The following is a 20,423-nucleotide window of genomic DNA, read 5'->3' as shown; positions in this document are numbered from 1 at the left end:
TGTCTGCCCCTTTGTTTCAGGAATGCATCATCTGATACAGTTATTTTAATACAGTGAAGCTGTTATGTTTATTGATAGCCTTATAAAACAGAAGTTGGGACACAGTGTGGCAATAAACAGGATAATGTTATACTAAGGGCAGGGAAGGTAATGAGGCCAAACAGCTTTCCTTAGAATATGGTAGGTGGCGCACTGGATGTAAAGAACATGAGTTAAAATTTAGGACCGCTTTCACTATGATTTAATGTTTTCACCTTTTTGCAGATATCTGGTTATTCATTAGTTATCCAGGCAAGAGACAGCGGCAGCCCTCCTTTGTCTTCATCTGTGACGGTCAATGTGGACATTTCTGACGTGAACGATAATAGCCCTGTATTTACTCCAGCTAACTATACAGCTGTAATTCAAGTAAGTTTATCCTCCACATCAAAAACTTCTCTGACTTTTAAAATACAAAAGCATTTGGTTTCAGTTAAGTAGCTTTTGATGATTTATCTGCAAAAGATGTATCAAGTGATCTTATTTAAAGGAAAGCATAAACATGTCTTTCTTAAGTCTTTGGTAAGTTTCTGTTTGCTAAGGGTCCTTAACCTCAGCATCTGTCACACGTTTTACCATTCATCCCTGGTGCGCCAGGTACTCTGGCCTCAAAAAGTCTGAGCTGGGATGAGTTCGCACTTCTTTACACCTTGCTCAGTGTGCAAGTCTTAATGGTTAGTCAGGCCTGCTCAGGTACAGTCCCAGCAGAGCTCTTCGGTCCCTGGAGATGTGGTGGGTACCTACATCTCTGCTCCGGTCCATGGGGCGTAAGTGGTGTCAAATAAACGCTGCTTGTGAAATGCTGTCTTGGGCAAAGAGCATTCAGTTGAATATTCTCAATAGCGAAACGTGGTATTTTATGATTGTGATATGTATCATTTTAATCTTTTTCTTTATACGCTGTGTATATGTGTAAAGGAAAATAAACCAGTGGGGACAAGCATTTTGCAGCTGGTAGTGACAGACAAAGACTCTTTTCACAATGGCCCCCCTTTTACCTTCACCATCCTCACCGGCAATGAAGAGGAGGAGTTTACGCTGGACCCTCATGGCGTCCTGAGATCTGCAGTCATCTTCAAGCACATGGTCGCAACTGAATACGTGCTCTGTGTGCAGGTACAGCTTGATTTTTGCATCTGCGCAGAAACAAAAACCCTCATAGTGGTAGGTCATCTGTACATTGCCTCTGTGGGTTGGTTTCAACTGACTGTATTCTATGAGTAAATACCATGCATTCCGGTTCACAAGTGCACAATGTGGTATATTTCCTTTGATGTCCTTAAACCTAATTTCATATAAATATAAATAGGTAACCAGCCACCTTTCCAATTTCCTCCGCATGAAATGAATTTTCTGAGCAGCGGCCGTTATGATTTAAGATTTTCATTTTTTTTTTCTGTAGCTAAGCGAGGAAAATAAGCAAAAATGCATTATATACATATAAATACACCACAGAACGAGTGACAGCAAAATATTGTTCTAGGAAGGAAAACCACTTCTGCTTTTAAGTCATAAATTTAATCATAAATTTTTGGAAGCCTACCAAGAATTCATGAAATCACATTTCCAAGGTCAACTTAGCTTTTAAAGAATGTGAAAATAAGACATACAATAGAAGTCCAGCTCAAACTTAGCTTTAGAGTCATTGTTGAGGAACTTTGTAACCAGGGTAATTTTGATTACAAAAAACTGTAAATCCGAAAGTAATTTGTCCACATTGCTCAGGCCTGCCAGACAAAATGTTGTAGGGTTCAGTAAATATGCAAGTCTAGGGAATGAACTATGCTTCTTCATTGAAATGGACGTGGTCCTAGGAGCTAAGTCTGAAAAGCAGGCTTCCTCCACTTGCTTTGCTGGAGTTGATTTCTCTAAATACAGCCTGTCTGCTCCCTTACAAGCACATTTAATGCTGTTCATAGCAGTAACATCCTTAGTTAGTTACAGTTCCAAAAATATAATCTCTGATGCTAATTAACAGTTCAAATTGAAATAAAGTTTTACAAGTTTGTCATTTAATATCCCTGAAACCTACTTTTTGAACCTTGTAGGAAAATAAAAAACCCTCACCTTTCATTCTTACCATGCCTTCATCCTAAAATACCCTGTTTTCAGGGCAATTTGCTAACCAGAGTTCCAGTATAGCCAAAATTGGGCATGAGAATTAAATTCAAGCAGCATCCTCTAGCTATGTAGATCCAAGTATGTCATATAAATGAAATATTAGACAGACCGCAATGTCTGAGATGCACCAACATATTCAGAAAACCACGCTGTTGGATTGTGGAGGCCTAATTCCTCCCAGTATTATTTTCTTTAGGGATTTCTGCAGTGAAAACATATTTTATAGCTTCCTGCTGTGTATAGACCATAGAAATGTTTCTTTCCATTCATATGTGCCAGAGTGCTGCTTCCTCCTTTCCACCATCAGGTTCCTCCTCTATGTTAGGTTTATTAAAAAGTAATGTTAAAATTGAAAGTAGAATGGGATGTAATCTCTGTGCATGTACATGTGTGTGTATGTGTGTGCACATATACATAAAATCTTTTTCTGAATCCACCCAGTCCTATTAGGAGTGAGGATGAATGATCTTTAGAGTGTCTTAGAATACTAATCCTTTCCTATTATTGTCCATAGTACTGTTGCCATCCTGCCTTTTTTTTTCTTCAGCTTGTAAATTTTCCTCCCCATGTCCAAATACAAAGATCTTTGAATGTGTGCTACATCTCTGCCCAGTGACAATTTAGTCTTCTGTTCTCTGGAGCAAATAAATGTGTGGAGCGGTATATCTTAATACTGACTTCAATGAAACATTTTTCTTAGTGCAGGAAAGGACACTGATTCAAGTTTGCACACCCTTCTGTCAAGATGGCCTTGGGTTTTTTTGTCATACTTGCTCTTTTAGTCTATAAAAGAGTGCAAATGATGCTATCATATGTGCTCTGGGTCATACAGTCATCTGTCCAAGTGCAGTGCTGCTCTCATATGTTATCATTGGTAACAGCACAAGCACCCTATTTCATTTTTGGATGGTGATAAATTTTATTTATTTCAAGCATGTTTCTTGATTGCTTCAGGTAGAGTAGTACACAGCAATGTTAGAAAAACTCTGAACTCCCTCACATCCACGCAAACTAAGCAGCATCTGAAACACTTCGGGGCACACCAAACAATGCAGAAACTGATGCTGGCTTTTCACTGGGCTTCAGTCTCTTTTCCAAGGCAGAAGTGAGCCTAAACTCCGTTCAGTGCAGAATATACCACATTCAAATGGCTCAGTTGTGAAGAGGACAAGTGATAGCTGTGGGATCCTGGGAACATTTCAGTTTGAGTAATGAGACGTTCTGCTGACACATTTCTCTCTTCAATCCACTTAGATGAGGTATCTATGCTTCCCTAAAGGGTTTGTAAATTCTACTACTAGAAATGGCTGAGATGTTTCCTTACATATGTATTTTGCAAATGCATTTGGGAAGTTCTTTTGAGAGGTCTTCAGAATTAGTGATGCTGTGAAAATATATATATATGGTTGTTGGCTGTGTTATATGTGTGTTTTATTTTGGTTTTTATTTTTTTTATTTTTCCTAAATTACATTAGGCAAAAGACTCTGGGAAGCCTCAGCAGGTTTCCCACACCTACGTTCAGGTGAGGGTTATTGAAGAGAGCATTCACAAACCAACTGCCATTCCACTGGAGATTTTCATTGTCACCATGGAAGATGATTTTCCTGGGGGAGTCATTGGGAAAATTCATGCCACAGATCAGGATGTGTACGACGTCCTCACATATACACTAAAATCAGAGCAGAAAAGTTTGTTCAAAGTCAACAGCCACGACGGAAAGATCATTGCCCTTGGAGGGCTGGATAACGGCAAGTATGTCCTGAATGTCTCTGTCAGTGATGGCCGGTTCCAGGTACCCATCGACGTTGTGGTCCACGTTGAGCAATTGCTACAAGAAATGCTGCAGAACACAGTCACCATCCGTTTTGAGAACGTTTCCCCAGAAGACTTTGTGGGCCTTCACATGCACGGGTTCAGGCGTACCTTGCGAAACGCAGTGCTGTCTCAAAAACAAGACAGCCTACACATCATCAGTATTCAGCCGGTGGCAGGCAGCAATCAGCTTGACATGCTGTTTGCAGTTCAGATGCACAACAGTGGTTTCTATAAGCCCGCCTATTTGATTCAGAAGCTTACCAATGCAAGGAGACACTTGGAAAATGTGATTCGTATTTCTGCTATCTTGGAGAAGAATTGCTCTGGTCTGGATTGTCAGGAACAACACTGTGAGCAAAGTCTGTCTATTGATTCACATTCCCTGATGACCTATAGCACGGCACGAATTAGTTTCGTGTGTCCCCGCTTTTACAGGAATGTGCGCTGCATGTGCAATGGTGAGTACCGCTCCCTCTTCCCCGCCCATCTTTACACATTATGCGATAGGATCGGTTTTATTCCTCTGATGCAGATTAGAAGGGGCATTTCAATTCAGTCCGTTAAAGCACAACTGGCTGATGTATTGTGGGAATTGATTTCTCAGGCTCAGGAAGAATTGTTCGTGTTTACTGATGTAAATGGAAGTTGATGAACTTTGGCCTTTTACGACAAAGACCGCTTTCCTGGAGGCTCCATAATCAGAGCCATCAACCAACTTCCAGGGGAGGGGAAGGAAGGGGAGAGGAAGAGAGAGGAGAGGGAGGGAGATGGTTTCCCACCCCCTCGGGGCCACCACTGGAATAAACCTGGAGCGTGCCCGTAGCAGAACAGCCTGGTCTGCAGCGATGCACCAGCAGTCTCCAAGGAAAAGGACCCCCGACCTACGCAGCGCAGGTGGAAAGGCCTTTTCCAGTCCCCTTTTTGCAGAGAGGCATGGAAACCAATGAAGTATTTTATTAAGTAACTGCAAGCAAGCACTGTTCCTGACCTTTAATGCTACAGTAGGTGACAGGGAGGGGTTTTGGCTGGGTTTCAGGCTGTTCCACGTTGTGACAGAGATTTCATATGGGCATATATGACAAATAGACTTGAGAGCCAATCTTCCTTATGATTCTGCACTTGAAGTGTAAAACCTCAGGCAGTTATAATAATAGTTCTGTTTCTTTTGTTTGCCAGGCTATTTGCTCCTCATTCCACTTCATTTAAGAGTGGAGAAAAAAGCTGCTGTAAAATCAATACATCTAAGTCTCCCTCATCTTAAGCACACATGCACACATACACACACAGAGAGCGATACAAGAATTCAGCAGTCATGTCTCTCGGTAACCAACCTTTGTTTCTGCAGCAGTCAGCAGGACTTCGTGTCTTACCATCGACTTCAGAGGGGATGAAAACAGGCATAAATTGCATAAAACTTAACCAGAAATCATTGTCTCCTGCGGCACGTGAATAATAATGCCATAGAAGTTCAGTTCTGTAAAAATATCAGAATTCTGTATCTATCTGAGGTATTTTCATGTACATTCAAGAGCAGCCTATCTGGTCAATTTTTAAGTAATAGCATTATAAGTCTCAAACAGATGTATCTATTATAACAATAGTCAGCGTTTTGTTACATATGAAAGGCTCTGAAATAAAGGATTTTCACAGGTTTAAAAGGGACAATGCTGCAATACCTTCCAGACGAGTCCAGGATCCAGTGCGGGAGCCCTGTCTGCAAAACACTTTTATATTCTCTAAGTCATAGCTTTGTCTCATTTTTGTACCAAGAAATCACAAATCCTCATCTCCATGGGGATAGGGATAGCCCTCACTGTCAGAAATTGGTTTTCTGGCAGCCAAAATTTTCACTGTTTATAATTTCATTTCACTACTTATTAAAGTCAATAATGATATATTATTCCCTTCAGATACTAATAGTAAGTGGATCTGCCTCGTAATCCCTTAGCTTAACTCCAAAAAAAGGACTTTGCAGTGCAGTACAGTTCTGATCCAGCAGCTCTCTCCCTTTTCCTCCCTGCACAGCAAGTTTGCACTGGAAGCACAAAAATTCAGCTGGGGCAGCGATTTCCAAATTTTTCTGTCATGTTCCAGTCAATCCTCAAAATGTACGGCAGGCTGCCGGAAAGGCAGCGTGGTTTTGCAGACCGTCTGTGGTCCCTGGTCTCCGGACCATTTACCATGGCCTGAAGACTTGCTGCGTGGGAACGGTTGCAACAGGCGGCTTGTCCCGGTCCAGCCCGAAAGCTGGATGGGCTCCCACAGCTCCCGTTCGAGGCACGAGGTGCTGATTTCCCATGGGTCATCCACCAGACTTGGCATGGGGTTGTGCATGTGCAGTCCGCCACCCAGTCTGTAACAAAAAAGTGTCCAGAGCTGCTAATTTAAGCATAGCTACGTGAGAGGTGAAAGCCTTGGTGCCTCTTACTTGCACAGAGATAAGAGATCTTGGTGGGAAGTAAAAAAAAAAAAACCCATGCTTTGCTCTTCTCCACGTTAGTTAATATTTCAGCCTCTTCTACTGTTTTTAATTAAAGGAGCCACAAGAAATGTCTTGGTATTTAGGTAAATACACAGACACACACTGTGTTTTACCACATAGGAGGTAACACAGACTTCTGAGGGAATATTAATTAGAGAACGTATGTATAGTTTTGCTTTCATGAAGGCTAAGGACTAGGCCCAGTAAGAGAGTTAGAAAAATGCAAATACTTCTTTGATCAGTAGTTCTTGTACATGCACATAAATGCAGCAAGTCAGGAAAAAGCACACAAAATACTAGAATAAATGTATTTTGGCTTGTTTAACAAGAGAGCATTAGCAAGATATTATCAGTATAATAAAAGTATTATACTTCTTTTGTTACTAGGATAGTTTCATGATCCAGTCCAGTAAATATTAATAGCTTGAATTATGACAAAGCCATTAAAATATTGCATGTGTTTCCAGAGATCTGATTTGATTATGACCCAGAAAGCTTGGGTTTGAACTAATTCACTCATTCTTGAAATATGTATCATACTTGGAGTGTTTTTCCCACTGGCAGATGTCACAGATATGCACAATTTATGCATGCCAGCTGTGCATAACTTACCTAGATTACCTTTGTGAGCAAACGGAGTTACCTAACGTGAATATGCAGGGAGACTGTAAAAGCAGGCAGTGGGTGAACTTCAGAGGTTCAGCAGCTCAGTTCTGGAAGGGTAAGTTCGAAAGTTCAGGTGCATCCATCTAAGCCTTTAAAATCAATAAAATTGAACTAAAGAGTTTTCCAATAACAGACTGTCTCCTTAGATTTCTGGCTCATCTGCTTGTGTTTGTATGAAAAATATTGTACCAAACTGGGGTTTGTTTCAGTGTGGTTATAGGGGCTATGCAATTGCCAATCTCCCATCACATGACGTGAGGTATGCAAACATCTGTCAGTGCTTGTGGGAAATAAAGATAGGAGGACCGGAATAAATATATTCATGTAAAACAGTTCTCATGACATTCTAATTTTTCAGAAGCAAAAATCTATTCCATATTTTTATTTTTTCATTATGCAAAGTAGTTCTTTTGTGTTGAGACAAAGGTGCAGGGAAGAAGCAGGTTTTGTTGGGACTACTTTGCTATAGAGTTGTTCTGCATTATAATCTTTCAAAAGTGAGGTTACATTAATATGTTTATGGGAGAGGGCTGGATTGAAATCATCTTGACAAATGTGGGTATATATCTACATCTGAGCTGGTCACTCCAGGCCCCATTTGCAGACAGTGGAAAGAATGAGGTATTTTTAATGATGTGATACATCTCTCCCTAGATGTCTAAAATCAGTCGGATGAATCATGCCCTAAAGTTAGATGAGATGAATTCCATTTCAAATGTTTAATATGGTTCTGGCTTAATAGTTTGAAAGAATTTTTCTAATAGACCCAGAAGTGTTCAGCAAAAGTGCAGACACTCACATCCACATTATTTAATCAAGTGAATAGCAGTCTTGGTCCACTTTCTCATGAAACCAGGCAATTCAGACTTTATGGAGCCACTTCTAGCATTTTGTGAATGTTCTGACAAAAGGAAATCATAGGCTGTGATGATCTGCTATTAATATAGGACCTGATCTTCAGAGGTGGTTTGTGTCCTCAGCTCCACAGAGCACACACTGCCTCTTAAAGAGTCCTGGGTGTTTTGCAGGATTGGGCATCAGGAACGCCATTCCTATGTGTACAACACCGCTTTTCCCATTTTCAGGAAGCACACAGGTACTAGTGAGCCTCGAGTTGTCCTGGCAGGGTAGCCGGGAAGATTGAGGAGGGTGACGTCCTGTCTGTGCTTGGGAGCAAAGAACTGCAGATAAATTTGATAGGTTTGATTTGGCTGTAGTCCTTTTAACGCTGCGCTTGTGTAAGGAGAGATGTTTCTCCCTGCGAATATCCCCCGTTTTAAGGCCCATGCTGACAATGCACAATCTCATATAAAACGTGGGAGAGCTAAAGCATGAAGTGGGGGCATGACTGTAGAATTGGGGCAAGTGGGAATTGCTATCTATCACTTAAGGGGTCTTAAGGGAAGCTGTGATCAAGGAGTGGATGGAAGAGGCCAAATGTCTCAGTTCTTCTGAATCTGGGAGAGAATCTGATTCACTAGGACATACTGCGTGACACAAAGTTTTCCAGGGGCACTTGACCTAACTGAAACCCATGGCTGACTTGTGCAGAAAGAAGGTTGTGGTATCTTCACTGTGGTACGTATACAGTAAGCATTGCTAACAATACCTGGTCACCGTGCTCCAAAAATAAAAACAAACTGCAGCTCATGAGTTGACAGCCTTCCCTCTCTGCTTAACTAGTTATGAGGTTGTTTAAAAGTAACAGTTTGGAGTTTGCTTTACGTGCTTTCTGGGACCCGGGCCTTCAGGAGTCACCTTTCAAGCTTTCTTCTGCAAGCAAGAGAAACAGACTCTTTTTTTAATATTCATGCAGATTCAGGAGAATGGGTTTACAGAAAAATAAAAAAAACCCAAATAAATATCACAAGGCTCAAGTTAAAATTGTTGAAGCACTCAATTTTCAAAATATATTTACATTCCTGGAAGTGATCCTTCTTTGGAGGGGCAGGAATTAAATAAATGTCTCATTTTGCAATGGAAGAATGTTTTCTTCCTCAGTATACTAGTAGGGAGATTGTAATACTTTTACCTTCTTTTAGAGAATTAAACGGAAGATGATCTCTCAAAATCAAGTGGGTCTATTCCACCTTTTCCTGCCATGCACTGCTTGATGCTAGCTCATGTGTCTGTGACACCTTGTAGAGAACAGCTTTATTAATACTAATGTGAGTTTCAAGGGAATGCCATGGATTATCTGGACTTGCCTACAGAAAAAAATGATCAGTTCAGATCTATATGTCTTGAATCTCTTCTTGGATGATAAATAGACTGCTCTTTGGAGTGGAAATGCAACATTAGAATAATTTTATTCAAACTCAGGCTGTAAATCTTTGATGTGGACAACATAACCTTGAACAATTTCACAATTTTGCTCCACATAGTTGTGAAATTAGCCTGAAAATGCATGTTAGCTAGGGAAATGCAATAATGCAGATTTGTAGCTTACGTACTTATAACCATACAGACAGGCGTAAAGCATTTCTTCTCCCTAGTCTGAATATTTTAAAAATTTTGTGACAGCTATGAAATCCTGCTGCAGCAGGATGAATAAAAAGTTGATTTTCTTGTTATCTACTTGATACTAGAAGAACTATTCTTGGCCTGCCAGGATAAGCAGTTCTTTAGTGTATCTCCACAGTTACACTAAATATGTTAGATCCTTTCCATACAGTTTTTGACTGTGGAAGGATGACTCTGAAGTACAAATCAGAGTTTGAATCAGCTAAAAAAACTGGCAGAGATGGATAACGAAGTAAGCTATTGCTTTATTGCTTCATGTCAAAGATACAGTCATAGGTTAGGGAATGTGAAAATTTGCGGAGCCACATTTGGAAATCTCAGTGCCGCTTTCTGCTGCACACTGACGAGCTGTGGGGCTTTTGTCCAAATGACTTGTCTGTCAGCTACGCAGACGCTCACTTGAATTACAGCCTCACAAAAGGTTTAAGTGTGTTCGGAGAAGAGATACACTCTGCATACAGCAGAATGCTGTGTATTTGTCACATAAGAATGAATTAAAATAGCTGAAAGAACCAAGTAGAAAGTACAAGGCAGCCTATAGAATATTTAACCGCCTGTTATCATTTCAGAAATAATTGTTACTTGCCATTGAATTGCAAAGAATGTGGGGTTTTTTCCTAAAAAAAAAAAAACCACAAACACCAAACTATAGAAAACATCATATTCTCTGTTAAATTCTGCAGACCTTACATCTAAATAGAATATAGTTCTGTGGTGCAGAACCCTATTAAATGACATTTGTTTCTTGATTCTATAATACTTAAGTATGACTCTATATTGCAGCTGTTATTCCTGTTAATGTTACCTACTAAAGTGATTAATAAAGATTGCCATGCATCATTTTCTAACAGTGCTACAGGCAGTACTGTAAATCGTTTACTGCATAGACCTCTCAAACAAATGTTTGACAAAGGAGGGGAGGATGTTAAAGATTAAATTGACTGTGCTGTACATCAAGCAAGACATTTACAGTCATTGCCATATTTGTAGTCAGCCCATGTCCACTTTGAAACCTATAGTAGTAATTTTTCTTTTTCCAGAAAATACTTACAGTGCCAGGTAATTTCAGCTGTGCTTGCTATGAGCCCTGCTTGGCTTGTAGTGAAGTGTGAGAGCAATAAGATTCATTCTTTCATTACTTTTTGGAGATACACTCTATGACAGGTTGATTTCTTCCTTTATAAATTGTAAATAAAATACATATGCTCAAAAACTAAAGTAGTTTTTGAATATGATAAGGGTCCTGCAATAAACAAGAATGCCAATGTGCAGAAAGTGATGGATAGGAAGGTCCTGACTTTTTATTGTTAAAATCATCACCTGCATGTGTTAAGTAAATTAATTTGATAAGCAAAACAAGAGACACCTGCCCATTCCCAGCAACTGGCTTTCACTCTGTTCATGCTCTGGCTGCGAATTAACAGAAGCAAGGGCAGGAGTGCCTTTTTTCCTGCACTTAAAGGCTACTTTCATAGCAGCCGCACACAGATGTCCAATGGTAGAAGCTGACCTTGTATATACCGAGTTCCTTACCACAACCAAGAAAAGGCTAACTGTTGTGGAAGTTGTATGGTCCTGAGAATTCATATATTCAGCAGCAGTAGTTGTATTGTGTTTTGCATTATTGTAGACAGTGTTTGCATATCTTTTAAGATTAGGGCAATCAAAACAGATTTATTTAGACACTTTCAGAAGTTATATAGAAGTTTTAGCCAAACCCCATGGAATGCAAGAAGTTCCTTTGACGTTGACAGGCTTTAAAGTAAGCCCTTGACATACTCAGCTTGATAGATGTTAAGAATTTAGGAGGTTTTGAAGAACCTTAATGTAATTGTGTTGCACAAGTATTTTAAGCAAATTTAAAACTCAATATTCATCTGTCCCTTCAGATTACTTCCCTCATGAAGTTAGTAGTAGTTCTGAATTCACCTATTCTTGGGCAAGATCAGATTCCATACTAATAAAAGATTTTTAGGAAAGAGTTGACACTAGCATTCAAACTAATTTTAGCCAAATTATGCTCTTCTCCATATATAAAAGGACATGGATGTTTTGCCCAATTTATAATTGTAAATTACAACTGGCTATTTAGAATATTAAGCTTCTCCTTTCTTCAATTCGGTCATGTCAAGCAATAGGTCAACTAATTTTTGATTTTCAAAATTTCTTCACTTTGAGTTCTTAGTGTCCATCGCAAGTAATCCACTTTTTTTTTTTTTTTTTTTCCCCTGGACATACACAGTTCCAGATGCAAGTGGACTTGTGTAGTCACAACCAAAAGAAAGGAGGATAGGTTTCGGCAGCCTGGGCAAGGTGCACAATAGGATGTGAGGTCTCAGAAATGTCAGGAGAAACATGGGGACAGGGCAAGTTTGCCTGTGCTGTATGATCAGGGTGGCAGCATGTCCTGTGCAGTATAAGGATGAAAAGTTCCAGCCTTCACTCTGTAGCCCAGGAATGGCTTTTTCTCATTTTGTCTCCTAGGGAACTCTACCTCCTTAAATTTTCTTCTCATGGGTGTGCTGGGACAAAAGGAGTGTGTAGCTTCCAGTCATTTTTTGTCTCATATCTCTAAAGCCCCTGCGCAGGAGGCTTTGTGAGAAAATGAATGGCCTGAGAGTCACAACACCAATTATAAACCAGTTACTGCTCATAATAGTTGGTTTTTATAATACGTTGCCATGGGTTTTAGGGCAGCCTTTGAACAAGAACCATAATGGTTTTGCTGCATACTTGTCCGAAGGATGTCTCTTCTGTGAAGGGTTTTTTTTTTCTTTTTGTTATTATTATTAAGCCATTCTTTGCTTGTACTGAAGTGTGAGATCAATAATTGTCTTTCATTACTCTTGTATTGCTGCAGATCATGCTTTACACTATGTATCCCTGACAGTATTTTAACTTACTGCAGGAGGACTCTGCCCAGGGTCTAACGATCCCTGTCTGGAGAAGCCGTGTCCAGGGGACATGCAGTGTGTGGGGTATGAAGCTAACCGGAGACCGTTCATCTGCCAGTGCCCACCAGGAAAGCTTGGCGAATGTTCAGGTGCATGTCACAGCGGCAGTGGGGCACATACTTGAACAACAAAGTCCTGCCATTCTCATCATGTAGGTAGAGATGCCACTGAAGTCAACAGAAGATGTACTGCTTAACCCTTCTCAGCACTGCCACTCAGCGTATCTGTTTATAAGCCCTGTAAAATACTTGTCTTTATAGCTATGGGGCTGTATGAAGACCGTGATCCAGTTTCTGTTGGGAAATTGTCACTGACTTGGTTGAATCCCAGCTCAGTAAAACAGGCCACTAAGAAAACAGGACTTTTCCTAGAGGCTGTTATGCCAGATGTTTTCCTGCCATGGGCAAAGCTCTCTTCTGCTTACTATTTAGATTACCAAAATTCCAATCTTTATTGATGAAAACACTACACCATCCCAAAAAGAAAGTTTGAGGACATTTGTTAGTTCTCTGCAGCTGTGTTGTTCCCTGGGATATAAAGAGCCAGGTGGAAAGCTGGTGAAGCGGAGCTTTCTGTTGACTTCAGTGAATCCAGGCATGACAGAGGCTATGTGCTATTCCCCCGATGAAAACACAGCAGATACTGAGCTGTATCACTGTGGTCCTGGGCAGTGGTTGCAGGGAACTCATTGCAAGGGTTTGGCTGGCATCTGCCCACGCCTAACTTTATACCCGTAACTCAACCGCCTGGTGTACAGGCATGGTCATCTTTGACTCCCTCTGCTATCAGTGAGGCGAGATAGGTGCCTCCAGGGGTGTATAACCTTAAAAAAGGTGAATACTTGGAGAAACCTCTGTGTTTTGTAAGTATGGAGAAATAGAACTTTCCTCCATCCCCTGATAAATAAATTTTAAAAAAAACCAATATGTTTTTGTAGTAGGTGCCAGCCTTTTTTCCCGTCAAAGTTGGGTTTTATCTATTTCTTCCTAGACATTCTCATTAGCTCTGTAAATTCTTTAATTAACTTGACAGTTGAGGAATTATTTCATGTGTCACTAAAAGAACATGTCTTTTCAAAATGGTTATTTCAGGCCACACTTCTCTTAGTTTTGCTGGGAATAGCTACATTAAATACCGGGTTTCTGAAAATAGCAAGAAAGAGGAATTCAAGTTGGCTCTCCGTCTACGAACCCTGCAAAGCAATGGGATTATAATGTACACCAGAGCGAATCCATGTATAATTCTGAAGGTAATTAAAATAACTTATCTTTTCCACAGTTGTTTTTCATGATTATATGTTTTCTGTTGGCTCTTGATTTGGGGAATGCTGTTCTCATTTCAGCTGTAGATTGAGAAGATGAAGTCTGATCTGTTTCATGCTAACAGGGAAAAACAATTTCAACAATGGCAGCAACAACAACAATCAAAAAAAGCAGCTTGTTAGTAGTACTTTACTTGGATAATGCTCCATTGGGTGCTGTTCATTATAAGAACATTATATGTGTCTGCATGCAGAAGCCAATCTGCATGAGATGTAATATTTGGCCGTTTATATGACCATATAGTAAAAACGATGCATGCTGAAATAGCTGCTCTTCCCCTGTGTCCATGCCTGCGGATAGAGGAGATGCCCTCGCTGTTGTCGAGTTAATTCCAGAAACCAACTGCTTAGAACATGCCTCCTACTGAATGTGAAGATTTCTGCACTCTGTGCATTAAGATTATTTGTTGAGAGAAGCATGGGGTAGCTGGAGATTGATATCCAATCAATATTTAATTGATAAGCTCTCCGTGCATTTTTGTTGTTTGTTGGCTTTCTGTGGAATGGGAAATAATCTGCTGGATGAAAAGGGAGTGGTAGGCTCATCCAAGAGCCTGCATGTATAGTATTTCTGCTAAAGCCTCTAAGGTACAAAATGAAGATATTGACTTTTTTAACTCAGCCATGACCTATAATTCAGCAGCGGGAGAAATGGCACAGAGCCTTTTGTGTCTGTATTTGCAATTTTTAGAGTTCTTTTGGCTGAATGCTTAGGTAATGTTAAAATGGCTAGATGAGTTATTAATGGGCAACAAATAATTTTCTAGCTGTTAGACTGAAATATTTCATGAACAGGAGTGCTGTCTGTCATTCACTGGTGACTCAGCGTTGTTCAGATTTGAACAAGACAATTAAGCTCTGCTTTGAGACACAGAAATGCACAGTTTGAACTTTTCAGTGTACTTTTTTGTTCAAAAAAACAAAACAAAACTGCAGGCTTGAATACCTTCTTTGAAGTCTTCATCAGGGTTGCTGTTAGCATATATCAGTAGGGAATGTTTGCAATTCTGTAGTTTTGAAAAATGCTTGGGAAAAAACATGGCCCTGGTGGAAGGTGCCACTTGAAAACAGTAGGAGATGGTACAAAGGCAGACTGAAATGGAATTAGAATGATGATAGGAGAATTTGTTAGAATTTAGTGTATAAACCTATCATGATTACGGAGTATAGCAGGTCAGGTCATAGGCAACTGAGTGGAAATCTCCAGTTGAAGCTGGGAAATTTTGCCGCCAAAAGAGAAAAATTTATGCTATTACAAAAAAAAAGAGTAAGACAGCCCCTCATTGCAGTCACCTGGGTTGAGTTTTTAGTTGTTGGGTAGGAGTTATGTGTTATCAGTCACCGCTTCACACAATCACCTAACCATTTTGCTTTGAGAAATACTGGGAGGAGAAAGTAATACTTGAAGGACCAGCGACAAGAGCTGTGGCTACTCTGCTCCGATCTCAGAGGCCAACCTTCAGGTCATGCTCTGTTTTGCTTCCTAGCTCTAAGAAAGGATTTCCAGCTCTGAACCCATCTCATGCAGCACTTGGTAGAGAGCTTCAGATGCAGCTGCCGCCTCACGTGTCCGATGAGGTCCAGGGTTGTGTATGGATGACTTCACTTTCTCCCATGCATTGGTAGGGAAGAACATGGGGAATTCCCTTTCCAGAGCCTCATGCTTGGCTTTTAGGTAGGGCAAGATCTGCTGTTGCAGTGGGTACGTCCTTCTCCCAGGTCTGGCCCTTGGCTTGTATAAGCATAGGGTTTAAAGAAAAGTAAAGCATTACATTCAGCGTGTTTTTTGAAGAAATGGCATCACTTAAAAGATCAGGAGTTGCTAGAGTTTTGTTTGTGAAGATCATTTAGCAGAGGAACATCAGACTAAGGTCTCACAAAAGTGCTCTACAGCAGATGAATGGCATTATGCTCAAGGGATGTAGCTGTAGCAGTTCTCTTCAAGGGATGGCAGCTGACTCATGAACTGCACTTTGGGGATCCCTAACTCGGATATTTTCAAGCAAGTTACGCTTAGGCTTTCTAAGCATATGATTTTTCATTTGTAAACCAGAGGTAAGGCTTTTTTTTGCTTTTTTTTTTTTTAACTAGGTACGTATGTTGTGAGATAGGGAGGTGCTCAGAAATGAGGCCATTAAGTAGATTAATTAGAGGTCTATAAATGTGAAGTTGTTATCATTTGAGCATTGCTTTCAATTAAATTAAACATGAGGAGAAGCTTTCCAAATAGAGGATAAAGGATGGGATACTGTGCTCTTTTGAGCACTCTGGCATCACTCCAGCAAAGCACTTAATCACTTGCTTAACTTCCTGTATTTGAAGGCAATTGGAACTACTCACATACCTTAATTCTAAGCATGTACTTAAGTATCTGCTGGATTAGCACCAGAGGGCCCAGCACCATCACTGAGCTCCAAAGGCAGAGGTGGAAGAAATTTAGACCCACCGCATAGTACGAGCCCGTGGGAGAACGGGCAGAAAACACCACCACTCTTGGGGCATATAGTGGCATTGATTTTTTTGAAGCAAGTCTCCCCCATTGCAGTCGATTTAAAAATTAATGCTGCAATATGGTTTTCAGTGTTTAAATGACCAGCTTAATTTTGGGAGCTCATACATTTGTGATAACTCCAGGGATGGAAATATTTCATAATCATAACACGGTGTCCTTCTTAGATGAATAATCAATTCCATAGAGCAAACTGCTTGTCTACTACTTTGCTGAAAGCCTACCAGCTATGCTGTATTGATACAATATAATAAGGGTGTTATTTATTCAGCTGTTTCAAATAAAGCAACTCATCCATCGATTTTGAGAGGTTGGCCATTTTTTTTCTTGTGTGCTCTTGCTTTTAAGACAATTGGAGCAAAATCAGATGCAGGTCGATGGCCTTTTTTTTTCCTTTGAAAAGATTACGTGTGCCAAAACCAGTATCACCATTTCCTTCTTCCGATGTAGCATCTATCTGGGAAAAGTAAGATTTAACAATTTAAAGCATTATGAGGCCATTACAGAAGAGAATTCTATAATTTATTTCATTTTTTTCAAGGAATATAATGGAAATTCAACTTGTTTTTTGAAATTTAAAGGATTAAAAATGCGTAAAGAAAGACTTTCCCATCATGGCAGAAATATAGCTGTTACATGGTAAAAGGCAAGCATATGTTCTTCTGTCCAGGCAGTTAATGTGAAACTTTGCATGGTTTAGTTAAGTGTACATTATACATTTTAGCGCATTACTGCTGCATGGCTTATGCTGTATAAGACTGAAGCTTGGATATGATCCCAGTTATGGCTGGAGTTGAAACAAGTAATATTTTAATTAAATATACTGTTTTACACAAACGGACCTGAAATGTAATTCGGCTAACGAAATATTTCCCCAGATAGATTAGTAGGCAGCATGCTGTATCCATGGTGTGTGACTGCAGATGGACTGTGTGAGCCGAAGGTGGTCTCAGAAGAACCATTTGATCATTTTATTACCTATGTTGATACACAAATATGGATGTTAGCCAAACATCTTAGCCAGGCTAATATTCTAATATAATTTACAATATGTGTTTGGCTCCATTTTGCTCACTGAATGAAACTGTTGAAATGTAACAGATTGCATCAGCTTTTGGAGCCTTCTCTGTTCTTTGTACTTCTCTACAGGTGAGGAATTCTGCGTCTGTAAGAGCATACGTGCTTAAGTATGCATTAACCTCACTGTCCTAGTAGTTATAATGAGAGATACTGTAACTAAGCCCAGAAAGGTCTGAGAGGTTGAAGCTTGGTGGGAATTCTCTGCCCAGCTAGGATGAAGCAGTGTCTCTCTGCTTTCGTCTTGGTGCAGAGGGTCTCTGCTGGCACCGTGGGCTGCTTTGGTGAGGGGTTGCAGAGTTTGCATCTCTCTGCTGTGAGACGGAGTAACCCAAGCTCTCTGCTGTGTTGCGTCACATAGATGGAGAAGAAAGCAGTGCTACGCGTTCAGTCCTGAACTGAGAGTCCGATGGCACCAGCCCTTAACCAGACCAGTCATCCCACTGAGGTTATTGTCTGGATAACTGCTGAGCCTGGACAACAGCACTGGCCATTCATTGGATTTCCATACCATTTGCTTGACTGTACCTCATTTAGTAAGAAGTTAACTTGAAGTTCAGCTTTTCTTGGTACCAAGGTCCAGGGTATAATCAAAGAGCCCCCTCCGAGGATTGAACAGTGTCCCTGACCTCACAGCGGTTAATGAGGAATCACGGGAACACCAGGGTATTAATTGCTGAATCAAAGATCCGTGGTTGAATTCTCCGTGCTTAGGAGTGGAGACATTGTTTTGCCCTGTTGAGTGGAGGACCCTTCTCCTCCCTGCCCAGCCAGCCTCGCTGCTAAGTAGGCAGGACAGGAGCCCTTGGCGGCACCCGCTCCTCGCCGGCTGTTCCTGCTCTTCCTCCTCCTCCTCCTCCTCCTCCTCCTAGAGGCACAGGGCTGTCAGGGAACACATATTTCCTCCCTGCCCCGCTACAGCAAGGCCTGTGACCATCTGATTAATGAAGGTACTTTTATGGTCCCATTGCTAGGGGTATCAGGGCATGTCACAGTCTTTAATGTATGTATCCGTAAAGCAGTGGTGTGAGGTAGGGAAATGACGTTATCCCTCTTTTACTGATGGAGACCTGAAACTAATGACTTGCTTGAGATCCCAGAGGAAGAGTGTTGCAGAGTGTGGATTCCCATGCATATCTACCATATCTTAGGCTAGTACTGTAAGCATCAGACCATCCTTTCCATCTTTCACTCTAGCCTGAGGTAGGGGTTACTAGTGCTTTTTTAATAAAAGGAAGGAAACATAGCCTTTCAGACAATATATATTTACTGTGTATGTCAGATCATCTGCTGGTATAAAGAAATAAAAGTGGATGAGAAAGATGTATAAAACATATTTTAATGGCAAATCTTTCAGGTCATCATTTCCCGTATACAAATGGTGTAATATTTATCCCAGGTGCTCATATGTGGTGTTGTATTTATAAAGATAATTGGAAAAGCATGTTCTGTGAGTAAGGGTAATAGACATGCAGGCAGTAGGTCCTTCAGGGTATAAGTAGTCTTAGGGGAGGTATATGTATATTATACACAATCTGTAAAACAGTTTCCATAGGAAAAAGCCTTTTGACTAAGAAGCAAGTTAACTGCTTATCCAATGATGGCTGTTTTTCAAAGTGTGATATGTTGGCATGTATTTTTCTGTTTGATTTGTATTCCTGTTGAGCCAGACCACACTTTCTGAGCAGTGCCTTCAAGGTTTGTGGACTATTTTGTTGCACAGGGAGAAAAGAAACTATTGCTCCATCTCTGGAGAGAAACCAGCTCAATTTATCAGGGCATCTTGTTTACCAAGATTCCTCCTGAGCAGATGCTTTAATAGGCCCAATTTCAATCTACAGAAATAGTTTACAGCTGAGGTTTGAGTCCTGTAAGAAAAGATTTTTTTAATGAAAAATGATCCAGACTTATTTTTCTATACATCCATTAGCCTTTTTTGATTGAGTTGTAGGCGTACCAAGCAACATCCATCCCTCAGGCATGTTGTATTACAATCATAGATCTCATTTCTTCTCAGTTTCATTACATCCTACAGGTCAAGGACTTCAAAAGAGCAAGCTACCCATAGCAGGGGCTAATTCTTGCTCTTCTGGCTCCTTCTACATGTGTATCCCTCTAACACCCCTCATGCCATGCAGAGTATGTAGGTAGCTGGCATTTATAGGGAGCTTGTCACGTGCTTGGCGTCTCCGTGTTCACCCCGTCCAAGCGACTGCAGAGCACTGGAGTGGTGTGGTTTACACCCCAACTGCCCAGTGTGACTTGGCTTGAGGTTACAGCCCAGTTCAAATTCAGCTGGTCAAAAGACTGAGGTCTGGAAAGGAGAGCAAAGTCCAGAGATCATAAAAACTCAAGATTTTACCCTTAGCTTTTCTCCAGGTAGTTTTGTGAACCTCCAAGGAGAATGAAGTGCTGACAATGACACGACAGCAGAGCCTGCTCCTGTAGATCAACAGTATCCCATTTACCTTCAAGCCACACCAGAGAGCCTGGCAGAGAAGAGTTTGAGCACCAGTTCAGACACATGCCAAGGGATATGTCTAGCTAACACAGTTTTAAATGACTATTCATGCCAGAAACAGCCAAAAATGGCCAAAGACAGATGGTCACAGTGCAGCATCCTCACATCTGCATTAGCCGTGCCAGTTTAGCAGACCACCAAAACTTGGGGGGTTCTTGCATTAACAGCTATGGCAACTCTGCTCTGCTGTGTTGTGTTACGGATAAACCAGTGAGAGTACAATGTGTGCTGCAGGGAAGGATGAAAAAGGACACAGCGCCTGAACTTTTCAGGGGGATAAATAATGGGACAGAACTGTCTTGAGACGGGATTTGCAGAAATAAATACTTCCTAGAGCATGACATAAAGGTAAAATAATTGCAAGAGCTTTCGGAGAGCTTGAATCCAATTAATG

General features: G+C 40.7%; 1 protein-coding gene across 10 annotated transcripts in view; it reads left to right on the top strand.

Annotated features, from left to right (window-relative positions):
- Positions 1-20,423, top strand: part of FAT3 (FAT atypical cadherin 3) — a 422,077-nt gene that overhangs the window by 372,633 nt on the left and 29,021 nt on the right. For all 10 annotated transcript variants that reach the window (XM_030042467.2, XM_030042469.2, XM_030042466.2 and 7 more), the window contains 5 exons: positions 265-408; positions 958-1,155; positions 3,636-4,434; positions 12,556-12,690; positions 13,693-13,850. In XM_030042467.2, coding sequence (XP_029898327.1) covers positions 265-408; positions 958-1,155; positions 3,636-4,434; positions 12,556-12,690; positions 13,693-13,850 — 1,434 coding nt within the window. The remainder of the gene's footprint in view (positions 1-264; positions 409-957; positions 1,156-3,635; positions 4,435-12,555; positions 12,691-13,692; positions 13,851-20,423) is intronic.

Source organism: Aquila chrysaetos, chromosome 19 (assembly GCF_900496995.4).
Source record: "Aquila chrysaetos chrysaetos chromosome 19, bAquChr1.4, whole genome shotgun sequence".
In the NCBI taxonomy this organism is placed as follows: domain Eukaryota; kingdom Metazoa; phylum Chordata; class Aves; order Accipitriformes; family Accipitridae; genus Aquila; species Aquila chrysaetos.
This window is presented reverse-complemented; position numbering and strand designations above follow the sequence as displayed.